This window comes from Drosophila simulans, chromosome 2L (assembly GCF_016746395.2).
Source record: "Drosophila simulans strain w501 chromosome 2L, Prin_Dsim_3.1, whole genome shotgun sequence".
Taxonomy (NCBI): domain Eukaryota; kingdom Metazoa; phylum Arthropoda; class Insecta; order Diptera; family Drosophilidae; genus Drosophila; species Drosophila simulans.
In genome coordinates, this window is record NC_052520.2 from 6,225,937 (window position 1) to 6,238,580 (window position 12,644).

Here is a 12,644-nt window from a genome sequence, read left to right on the forward strand (position 1 = left end):
GGTCAGTTGTATTGGAAAACAAAGGGCATGAATCTTTTCAGTTTTTCCCGCTTTTCCAGTGCTTCGTCCCACGCGAATTTTGCGCGAAGTCATTGATTTTTGAGAAAAGATGGGTTCTCAAATCCTTTCTCGTTTCACAAATCATTTTGCCTAATTGCTTTGGATTTCTCAGTAATCCTCGAGACGACTCGCCGTGACCTATCCTTGAACTGCCAAGGTCAATCGACATCTTATAGATTTATATCGATGGCTTCACGTTTGATCCTCTAATTATGGTAACAAACCGTAGGTTTCCACAAATGTCGTTCTTTTCATCAAACAATGAATCATATGAATTTAATGTTTAGCTCTTTAATTCACCTGATTTTATATAATTTTTTTCTTTAAAAAAACAATCGCTTAAGATGCGCAAGTTTATTCCCAATTGGCCAAGTCTGGGAGACAAAAGTTAAGTGCTCATTTTCCAATGCGCTGCTATCAACAGTTTGATAACTTTGCAGACATTAAATCGTTCACGGTTTGCAAAGCGTGAAAAGAAAAGCAAACAGCTGTAGGGAAAAACTTGTGATAAGAACTCTTGGCTCATGCTCGACATCAATCTGCTTTCCCCCTTCTGCATTAAGTCAACAATTTGATATGCATTTTGTTTTGTTGCTGCAAACACATTGCTCCTCTGTCCTAGTGGGTTTTGGAATTTTCAAAGTTGCCTTAAGCCCCCCGTGCTGCAACTTCTGACAGCCGGTGATTGAATGTTTGGCAACGACATCGGGGATTAACTCGGCAGTTATCCTTATCAGCAGTCCGATGCCACCGGGGCCATCCAGACGCTCGTTGGCCAGACTTGGCCCTAATTGAAGTGGCAACTTGCTTTAAACTAATTCCCGGGGAAACACGCTTCAGTCATATGTTTGTTCTGAAAGTGTGCCTGTGCAGATAAAAGTTATAAGGGGAATTTGTTATTGATTAATGTCCAAGTCGCATAGCCTTGCCAATTTCTTGTACCTAATCCCTAAACATAAATTATGTACATGTTTTATTTACTTAATTTTAATGAATTTTTGGTGTCAAATTTCTTAGGGCTTTTAGAGAAATTAGAATGTTTAAACATTACTTTTTTGTTGCACAAAAATGTTGTAAAGACAACAACATTTAACTGCAATTGAAATAGTAAAATTAAAACAATTTAGGTTTTCTATTTTAGAGACTTTGCCTTGAGCTCTTGTGTATTTTTGTGATACATTTTACTTTATATAAAACGTAGCTATTGATTTTTCTGATTAATAAATGGACAACTAGTTTCCAAGCAAATAGAGAAATTTGGAATCGAGTGCAATATTTAAAGATGCAAATGCACGTAAGCCAATAGGGTTTTACTACTGACTGTGTTTGAATAAAATGTCATAAACAGCAGTTCACTTAATTAAATATTGGTTACTTGCATCTTTTGATATTTCTGATATTTATTTTTTCCTCTTAATTGCTACAATTTTAAAGTCTTTGTTCATTGCTTTTTTTTTAAATGCAAGAAAGTTTCCTGGAAAATGATACACCATAGAATTTTCAATGCTTTTAATGATATCATTTCTCCCTTACTCGAGTTATGAATATTGTAAAGGTAGAAAAAAAAATCCATTACTATATTGGTTAATGAAAGTTGAATACATTTCGCGGTGACATGTTGCTTTACTTTGTTAAAACTTAACAAAAAAAAAAGTTGCATTCGCTTCCGTTCAGGATAATTAATTTTTTCGATAGCCCATTTTAATTTTTTCCATAATAACTCTTTTGCGGGCCGAAAACTTTTGTAGTTGTTTACATGACCCCCATCCCCCCCGCAAGATTCAGCTGTTAGGATCCACAGCTCGTTATTTACCTTATGTAAATGTAAATGCTTATCAACAGGCAGCCGCTCTCCGTCTTATACGCCGATACAACGAGAGCCGAAGAGAGCGCAGCTCGCTCTTAAATCGCAGAGCTCTCTGCTACAGTTCAAGTTAATACAAAGTAACGTTGAGTTTGTTTTGTTTGTGTGGGCGGGCTGGGCGGTGAAAGCAGGTCCAGAAATGTAATCAATAATTTTAAATATTTAATGCGCTAGCGAGAGAGTTTTTCCAGGAAAGTTGTGAAAAGAGGTATTTTTTTTTTTTAAACTATCTCAACAAAAGTGTTCAGTTTTAGATTTAATTTTGCATCTGAAAGTATTTACCTTTATTTGTATTTACAAGCCAGAATTATGGACTCACCTGTGCCAGCAACAACTCACCTCCCCCACACTCCACCTACTCTATCATTGCTCACCAAACAAATGGGATCCACATGCGAGCGAGTTTGCGCTAACGTCGAAAGAGAGTGGCGCTCTTTTTGCCTACTCTTGCTCGTACTCTTTGTGACGGCAGGAAACGTCGCGCAAGGAAATCGCAAATGTTTCCTCTTTCGTGTGCGTGTGTGTGGTGTCCTCGGTGCTGGTTCGTCTGTGTGCGTGTGGATGACATTGTGGCGCTCGTTGAGGCAGCTCCAGTTGACGGGCCAGTAGTCGTTGCGAAACTTTTGCTGGAGCAACGCGTCGGACAACTGGCGGTGTTGTACCTATCGTTATCGGCCATCGTTAATCGATTGTCGGCAATCGGCTATCGATTATAAACTATCGTTATCGGTTATCGCGTGTGTCGACCTTGGTGGTAATTAGTGTTAACGGTAACTTAAACATGTGCAACTTCACCAAGCGAGCATTGGATCATCCGCAGGACTCCAAAGGCCTCCGAATGTCCAGGTGAGCACGTATGCTTTTCCACCCAGTTTCGCCACCCGGGTGAGCCGCTAGCCACCCCGAAAATTAACCTCGTTTGGCTTGAATGCAGTCAACTAAAGTTAAACGACGTCTAATGTCGATTTAATTATGTGAAAATAAAAGTTATGATTTCGTTTTTCGGCTTTTAGCTCATCTTAATGGGGCGATTAACGGTAATTCGCGTGGTCGGGACGAATCCAATAAAAAGTTTAAGAAGTAATTGAAACTAATTAAAACTAAGCTCACCGAAATATGCACCTAATATTTGCTAACAGCTTTATGATGCCATTAAAGACCGGCCAAAATTTGAGGGGGAAAAGTTGGCGGCCAATCAAATTTGAGTGCTCCAACTTAAAATTAAATTATTTTGCTCTACTTTAACTTGCATAACTCATGCCACTAATTGCTCATGCTGCTCTTAACAACACAATTTCAAATGGAGCTCATAATCTAAATCATAAGTAAGTGCAAATTCGACTTAGCTTCTTACATGCCAAAAGGTCATAATTATTGCTAAATTGTTAAAACGAACTAATGGATTGATTCGAGCTATTCACAGCTCAATAGTTGAGGTTTATGGGGCCTTGAAGTTATGATAATGAAATGTCTGATTAAGTGACAGATACAAAGCGCACAGTTCGGACAACAAAAGGTAGCAAACCGTTTTAGCGCCTGAAAAACCCGCAGGCATTAAGATACCGGCTCAGATAGGCGGAGAGGTGATCGTGGGAACGAACTTTGACCCCTGCCAGTGCATTCGCTTTTAATTAAATGGGAGAGTGGACAGTGGAGGCCAAAAGTGACTTTTGAAATGGTCAGGCAGATAAAAGTGCAATAACTATAAAGCGGGGGTGGCGCAAACGCTATCGGCAGTCGGATCCTGGGGGTCGTGGACTGGGCGAACCCAAACACGCACAAATTTGTTAAGCGGGTCACGTAGTCCGGGAAATCCCATGCCATCCCGGCCAGCCCCTCTGGGTGTTGTCATCAACACGAAAATAAAAATAGAAAATTAAACTTGAAACGCGCAAAATGGCTACAAATGCTCTTGCTCTGCGCTGTGAAAATCGATTTCAATAAACTTTAATTCGTTTTCGTTTTCCCCACTGAAGTCATCGGATGTGGAAACCTTGAAAATGACGCAACAAATTAAATGCCAATAATTTAAAACAATTGCCGACTCAAAATGCCAAGTAAAAGCAACCTTAAAAAGCGACCAGAGCGAGATAGCGTTTTGTTTATGGCTTTTAAATCTAATTAAATTCCCATAAAGACCGCGAGCGATATCAAAAAACAGCGCTGCACGTAGAGTGAATAAATACAAAAAAAATGATTTTAAACTTCAAACGGGCTCAACGACTACCAAGCCCCGCAAATAATTGAAAAAGACAACTAGAGGGCGGAAAATGCAAAACGGCGATGGGCAACAAAGGGTTAATGTGCTGCAGTAAGTGCGTGTGACAGTCCGCGAGGGCAAACTAAAAAGGGGTTGATGTAAATTGCACTAATGACCTGCATTTTGAGTTTGAACAGCGATTCATAATTTAGCCAAATGATTCGTCGAACAGAAGGTGGGAACTCAACCACCGGACTTGTGTCGCATCGAAACACGCAAAATGCAAAAGCAAAGCCCTGCCTTAAACCTGTTCAATTTTATTCACCGACCCACTCATCGTTTGGCGAATTATTCACCATTTGAGAGCGGAATCGCCGTCCACAGACCTCAAGTTAACAACTTTTGTCCAAGTTTCAGACGCAATTTTAACCCATATATCCATGTGATTAGTCGCTTCCAGTCCGTGTGAACTTCATGATCCTGAAAACCTGAACAAATGCCTATTATATCTATCATTTTTTATATGTGCAAGGTACTGCTAGCGTTTAAGACCGACTATCTTATAGTTGAGTTCGATGTACTTATCTTGGCTTAAATCGAAATTATATTTAAATGCCGTCCACAAGTGGACTACATGCCAAAAAATACCTGTCTTGAATTACCCGTTATACACTCAATATGAAAATGTATCAAATTGAGTCTAAAGCTGCGCAATCCACACTTGAGATCAGTATCTACCGGCAAGTAAAATAGCTACATATAATCTTCCAATGATAAGATCCGTATTTCGAGACATATGGGATCTCATATAAACCATATAATGACTCGTCGTAATCAGGTGGCGTCAATCGGACCTCTAAATGGTTTGAGATCATTATTCACACGCTCAGAACAACAAAACTGGTGTCATTCAACCTCGGGGCCGCTTGTTTAGCGAACATCATTTTGAAAAAAGCTTTGATAAGAACTGTGCGTCGGGTCAGTGGGTGGTTGGGTGGTGCGAGGTGGGCGGTGCGTTGGGAGGAGGGCCCCATATTCGTGAAAAGCTCAGAACGGAGACGATGGCGCAAGCTCACTGCATGTTTGATGGCCTGGCATGTATATAACAAGTAAATTGCGCTAAATTTCTCTCAGTATCAGTCCGCGAGCGAGGCAAATGCGAAGATGTCAGCGATCACCATACGCGCCATGACAATTGGGGATTACGAGGAGGTCGAGGCCTTTCTCGCAGTGCATTTCTTCAAGCAGGAGCCGCTGATGCTGATCCCCCAGGAGGATCCCAAGCAGAGCGAAGTGTCTCCTGCGGAGACTGAGCTCCATCGTGCGCTCATACCCCAGGATCTCTCCCTGGTGGCCGTCGACGGGCAGCGCATTGTGGGCGTGGTTCTGGCCGGTGAACTGGTGCCCGAGGATCTGGAGAGGGAGTACCAGGAGGCGGAGCAGAAGGAGATCACGTGCCTGCTGGACAAGATACACAAGTTTCTGGCCGGGATCGAGCTGCAAGCCAACATATTCAAGCACTACGGAGTGGATCGGGCGCTGTACCTCTACATGCTCGGTGTGGACACGTCCATTCGGCGGCAGAGAGTGGGCACCCGCCTGGTGGAGGCCACCATTGAGCTGGGTCGCCAGCGGGGATTCCCCGTCGTCACATCTACCTGCAGCAACCTGAACTCCAAACGCCTTATGACCGCCCTGAACATGGAGTGCATACTCACGAAGGATTACGCGGACTACAAGGATGAGCACGGGGAGATCGTCCTGCGGGCATCCGAGCCACACACCTCCGCCAGTGTCGTGGCCATACGGCTGTAAGAGTAGGAAAGTTACCAAAGAATATGGAAGCACGGCTAAGTTATAAACTCATGGCAACAGGCATTTGTTGATAGTCAATATAGGGAGGGGGAGTTGTAAGAAACTGAACCGATTTGGATAGATAAGAAAGCTCGGTTTATTTGTAGGCCTTGTAATCAACTTCGTATTGTTTTCAGCTATTATCATAAGTGTTTGTTGTTGACTTCTAGGGTGTTGCAAAATAAATAAGTACGCATGCAATTAACCGGGTATTTCCCAGCACTGTCCCATCGGAACGTAACTCTTCCACATAAATCACTTTGGAAAATCAGTCCGATTTGTCTGTGCGATTTTAAGTGTGTGGGATAAGAAATCCTGCGATTTGCTTTTGCCCAACATGAGCAGTTAAAGTCGTAAACGAGGACAGCCACTTCTTCCCCGTCGAGTGGCACATCCCACGAACTTTGCCCTCCCATTAGCTCGGCCTTGCTGCGGACCCACTTCATCGTATTTCATCTTCGTCGTCCATTAAAGGGACGTAGCACTGTTGTCGGCACTGCGGTTGCCCGCTCTCATTTTTCCGCTTTCGCACTAAAACTAATTGTTGTTTTATTGTGTTTGTAATCCAATCCACTGGCGAAACGCTAGCCACATGCGATGCAGGCGCAAACCATACATACATATATACATATATATATATGAGATACACATGGGCGAGGGATTACTCCCCATCTTCGTCTTATCTGTGATTATATATAAAACATATGATTGTGTAACATGTGCGTTGTTTTGGTTTCGATTGGCCGCGAAGGCTGAGCAGAATTATGGATCTCACACTTGGCTACCTTGAGCAGAAAGCTTTCTTTTCACGCTAACCGAGAAGCTTTTCTGATTCTCCTCTGGTCGGAAGAACATAGAAGCTGTGACAATTCTCCCAGATACTTTTTTTTATGCTGCCGAGTTCACTCGATGAAGGCTTGTCGGCATAGCTGGAGGTAGTGAGTAACTTGAAGGATTAGCATTCGGTACATAAAATTTGTCGAAAACATAAAAATTCATTTTTGAGTATGCTGGTGAGGCTGGAAGTGCAACAGAATATTTTGGAATGTAAATGGAGTCGAGGGACTGGGACTCGATTGGAATGGGTCCTTTGGGTGGCCAGACAAAGTCCTGTCTGGTTGAAAATTCAGCAAACAGACCAAAAACCAACGTAATTTACATGTCTGCAGGATAAGTTCGACAAGAATCGAGTAGGAGGGGCAAATCTGAGGAAAGTCAGAGGGATTTTTACTACCGCTTGGCCTGAACAGTCTGTTTGCCATGTTTCGCCAGACTGGTAACAGTTGTTGCTGACCCCTGACCCCCAAATAGAAAAACTCGATTGGAGATAAAAGCGCACATTCTCAAATTGCTTAATCAACACCGAAGGTTATAATGTGGAGCAATCGATTAGATGACTATAGCAGCCCTTTAGCCAGATTCTCGCAGGCTCAAGTTTTAATTAAAAATGCTTGAAAAAATGTTGCTAACAAAGTCGCCAGCATAATGCAGCAAAATTACCTAAAAAGAAAGCCGCTGGCATGGAAAAACATTTTAACAACCACATCCCGCAGTGGAGGGCAGTGAAGCCATCCATGTTGGCCCGGCATATTTGCAAACCGCCACAGTTTTAGGTGCACTGAAATTTCTCCAAATATTTGCGCAAGTGAATTTTTGATTTATGCCAGCAAAGCGTGACCTAAAAATTTTTTCATACTCAGCCAAACTAATTAAAAGTGAAAAGTTGACATTTTCTAGTTGAATTTTTGATTTATGGCGCGAACTTCCCAACCGCAGCGAAAAATTTAATGAAAATTCAATCAAAGTTTGCGGCACTCTCCGTGAGTTCGGGTTATTTTGCGGCACGGAAAACTTGCAACATATGGCTGCCCAGTCTCCCAGCTTCCCGCTTGCCCAGCCGCCCTGCATGACCCGACCTCCGTCGGTTTTGTTATTGTTTAAGTGACCCTAATGAAGATTAATTTAGAACAAGTGCTACACTCACTGCGTGAGCGTTTGTGCAGCCGATCGTCTATTTTAATGTTGAAAAAAAAAAAACAGAAAAATCTCGCTTATATGACACAACAAATAAGATATTGTATGAATCGACCTAAAACACTTTACAAGATTTTTGAACTAACAAAAGATTTTCAAATTGTTGCCTATCTCATTCTTTAAATCAGGGTCTCTTGATTTTATCTAGAGAAAATTAATTGATTAAGCAATTTCCATAGTCAACTCCGTGGGGAGCATTTATATATTATTTTTCTTAATCGAGGGGACTATCCCAATTCATGCTTTCTTAATTAATGAAAAATATACTCAGCAAACGGTTATGCCCATGCATAATTAAAATATTCTGAAATATTTCAGTGAGCGGCAGATACCGATTTCGATTTCGATTCCGAATAGATTTAACTGCCTACACAAAGTGTAACAAGTTTAACGAATTCAAACTAAGTAGTTTCAATTCGGCTCGTTTATCTGATTTTCCTGAAGTGGTCAGTCTGCTTCCACATAATTTTTACCCAACCTGTGAATATTTTTTTAGAAATTCACTCTGCATGGGGGGTCTAACATTTTCATCAAAAAGTAAATTGAATTGCATGAATATTCAAGTTTTATTTATAAATTTCAATACAACCATGTTGTGTTGCATTTTTCGAATAATATGATGAAGAAATAAATAGTTCATATAAGATATGATATCTTAAAAACAGGGTACACAAAATGTAAGCACCTACATAAATTTTGGACTAAAAACACACAACTATCAGGAACGAAGCATGTCGAACTGCTTGTAAGTTTTAAAACCGATTTAAAAATTAAAGAAAAAACACAAGAGAGAGACGAAAGGGAAACCGCAGTAAAAAATATTAATAAACCGAACTGATTTATGTGTCTGCTGCAGTGCGGTTCAGACGCGACCACTTGAAAAACTTGGCTCACCCTATCGCCAATCGGATTCATGGTCTAACCACTATTTGTAGCGGTTTTCGTTATCCTGAGCCCTTCATCTGCACCCATATGTGGGTCCTAGGTCCTGGCCACGATTATCGCTGCTACGATCGGCGCCTGCGCAACAGGTATGGTCAGCAGAAAGTGGCCAAAACGGCTGGTTCTGCAACTTTGTGCCATTGGGAGTATCGATCTTGGGCAGCGGGCGTGTGCATGACAAATGCCTTCTGATTTATTGACGTACTGAGTACCTCTCTGCCTGTGCGTCGGCCTTGGTCACGTTCTTTGTCGTCGTCGGTCGACTTCAAAGGGCCGCACCGCCACCTGCTGGTTAATAATAGAGGTACCATATTGTGGGCATGTTAGTGGAAGGGGGCTATGGATGCACAGCGCTGGAGAAACGAGAATAAACGATATAAATAGCCGAGGAAACTAAAATCACTATCGCTTTCTTCACTGGCCTGTTTTAAAGTTAAATATTTAAGTTAATTCATTGCAGAGATATTGAAATCTTCGTGGATTAGCAAAAAATCTATTGCATCTCATTTTTTTGTGACATTGCCATTTAGTATCTATTTGTATTCTTTTTTCCCCGAATATTGTGTCATTTTGTGTGACCTAACACATTTTTTGTATCTCTATCTTAAGCTGTTACACTTAACACTCAATCACAAGTTTATCGATCACAAAAATCATATTGGAATGTTCTTAGTGAAATTGCCACACAGAAATCACAGAATTAGGAACACGAAAGCAAGCAACAAATTTTTAGAAACGATAAATTATTATGAAGCATAGAAAACTGGGATGAAAAATTAAGTTGGCGTGAATGCAAGTCATTTGTTATATTTAGTAGATGGCATTAGAGATTCCAGTGAGTGGTTGTCGCGTTTTATATGACTGTTTAGTGGCTAGTCGCTGACCGCAAGCCATTCGCGTGTTTCGTCACTACGTGGAACGCCCATTGCACTACTTTCTTATTCTTACTGAAGAAACAAATAAATAAATAACTGAATTCCGAAATAAATTACTTCTTTAAAATACATTTTTGTAACTTCAGTCACATACATATTCGTAAATTCGTAATACATATTCGAAAACAGTAGGAATGTTAATTTTAATATTTTTCAAAATTTTTGTTTAATTTTAAGTTCTTTTCCAAATGTGCTGGGGCACAAATTAGCTGGGGCAAAATTCGCGGCTCTTCGAAATGCTAATCATTCTGCAAATTAACATCCCGCCTACGGGAGCACTGAGTTCGCTCCACCATAATATATGAAAACTTTCTAACCTCAGACAGACACACCCGCATGAGCAGAAATGGAGGCACAAGCGCAGACACCCGATTACCGCGCCGAAAACGAGGAAACAAAATGGAAAGGACCCGGCTCCTCGCTCCGGCGTGGCCATATCCTTTTTCCCTGGCTTTGTGCACGAAATGGCAGAAACGGGATTTTCAAACATATCGCATATACAAAATGCAAACATGTCTGGCAAACACAAATCCCATAAATGTTTTGTGCCCCCCACCCAACGAGTGCCACGAAGGGAAGTCAGAGGGTTTGCTGTGATGGGTGTACGGTAGTGATAAAAACTTGCAAAAAATATTTTCATATGTGAAAATGTGTAAAGTATAAAAGTTGTTCTCTACCGTTTGTGGCTGCTGCTGGCTGCTAGCTGCTGGCTTTCAGGGCTGATTCTTCGGCGTTGTTTTGCCTTGTATTTTCCAGTTTGTTTTTTGCTTAGTGTGTTTTGCCACACTCCTGGCCGCTTTTTTGCACTCCTCTGTTTGCACTATGTGAGCATCAGGTGCTGTGGCAAAAGAAATTACAACAAATCCATTTGTAAAATTGCAAACCGAGACCGAGGCACCTCCTCCGCTTATCCCGTTGCCTTTGATGGCCTTTTCGGGTTTCTTTTTCGGCCAGTGGATGGCAATGACTGGCTTTCCTGCAGGATGACAGCCCGCTGCTATGAATGCTGTTTTGGGAGCAGTTTCTGGTGGCTAAAAAACTCGGTCCCTAATATAATTTTATTACGGCTCTACCATGGTACGAAAGTATTACCATTAATTGCGAAAAGTACTGGCGAGGGGGTTGTTTTTATTTATCTGTTAGTTAGTCAAAGATTTTGATAGTATTTTTCCCAGCCACTGACAGCAGAGGATTTATTTCGATCTGTCACTGGGATCTCGCTTCTGCCCTTCACCTCAGCACAGTAACCAATTAGAGGAGCAGGTACAGCAGGTACATTCCTTCTCGGCCAGCTGGCCCCTGTCATTATGGACTCAAAAATCAAGACGGGAGCTACTCACTCGCTGCCTGTCATTTGCCTGTGCCAACATTCATCTTACTAAAGTTTGCACAGGCTCCTCCAAATCGCACTACCCACAAAGCTCTTCTGCCAGAGCAGTCCCCAGACTCGATCCCAGTGCCGGGACATTCGTCAATTTGTTGGTAAAAAGCAGCCAAAGTAAAAGCTGAGGTAGCAGCATCGAATCATCAGTGCAGCGTCTCGAACACCAGATACCCCTTACTGAACTCAACAGTTCGGCATTCAAAATGAATTAACTATGAGCTTATAAAATCTTATATCAGTTGGAATTTTTTTTGTTGCAGTCCTGTCTGGTATGGATGTCGCTCAAAATACCATTTAGAGGGTAACAATTTTTTCGTACATTCCAAATCTAATATACTGCAAGTACTCGTGCTCGTACCTGGAAAAGAGGAGGCAAAAAATTGAAATGAACATTTTTCGAGCTACTCTGGATGCAACGGCAGCTTGGATATAAATTTTCAGCAGTGCCCCAGCCTTGCAGTCCCGAGTCCGTCCAACCCATCTCTCGGGTTGCTACACCCCATTTTGCTCCTGGTCAGCAAACTACACACGTCAAATTTCAAACAAGTTCGCCTGCCGCAGGACATGCAACAAACGGCCAACTTCCAGACACAGGTAGCCGGAAAAAATGCTGCCAACAAAATGTAGGAGCCATGTTGCCAGACTCCGGCGGAATTTGTGCCGTAGAGGGGAGCAGGAGCTGGATAACTGGAGTTGGGGAGCTGAGGAGCAGCTCCTGCAGCTACAACACCTGGCATCTTTTTTCCCCAATCCCTGGCCCCATCGCCTTCTATCTTATTTCAAGGCAACAATGGAAACGGGCAACTGGCGAGGCTGGGGCAAAGGAATTCCTGAGCTCAGGTTTATGCATAGCTACCCGGCACAAGCAACCCGAATGCGAAATGCTTGTGATTTAAGTTTAAAGAGCCGTAGGAGAGGTTTAAGGTCAACAGAGTTTATTGCTTAAAAGTGGCAAGTTGGAACTGGGAGAAGGGTCGCCCATGGCAGATGAATACAATTAAGGGTTCGGTGGGCAGACTTGCAAAAAGCTTAAAAAGCCAGCTGGGCCTGCTAATTAAACGAAAACATTATTACCATTTGAGAATTTAATCTTGCAGACAAAATATTTTGAGTCAAGTATTAATTATGCCCTATTACTAATCCAGGCGATCATAAGATAGATGTGGTCTCTGGGTCGCCTAACTGCCACATTTTCGGCACACCAATTGAAACCCAACTTTGCAGCGAATAATTTCAAGTTGTCTAGCTCCGGAGTTTGCCCATTGAGAAAGTTTTCCGGGTGAAACAATAACTGCAGCTGCTCATCACGCCCAACTTCTGCCCCAGACTCCTGGATACCAGACCCCAATCCCACACCCCGACCATCACCGA

At 42.1% G+C, this 12,644-nt stretch overlaps 2 protein-coding genes across 2 annotated transcripts in view; both read left to right on the top strand.

Moving 5' to 3' along the window:
• Positions 1 to 2,514: 2,514 nt before the first annotated feature.
• Positions 2,515 to 12,644, top strand: part of LOC6731190 (discoidin domain-containing receptor 2) — a 78,737-nt gene continuing 68,607 nt past the window's right edge. The window contains exon 1 of the mRNA XM_016179647.3: positions 2,515 to 2,770. The gene's annotated coding sequence lies outside the window, so the exon portion shown is untranslated. The remainder of the gene's footprint in view (positions 2,771 to 12,644) is intronic.
• On the top strand, positions 5,243 to 6,190 carry LOC6731187 (arylalkylamine N-acetyltransferase-like 2). Its single transcript, XM_002078310.4, has one exon. The coding sequence runs from the start codon at positions 5,289 to 5,291 to the stop codon at positions 5,937 to 5,939; it is 651 nt and encodes a 216-aa protein (XP_002078346.1). The 5' UTR covers positions 5,243 to 5,288; the 3' UTR covers positions 5,940 to 6,190.

Bases quoted from the DNA above. Each gene is read 5' to 3' on its own strand.
- LOC6731187 (XM_002078310.4), top strand. From the start codon at position 5,289: ATGTCAGCGATCACCATACGCGCCATGACAATTGGGGATTACGAGGAG.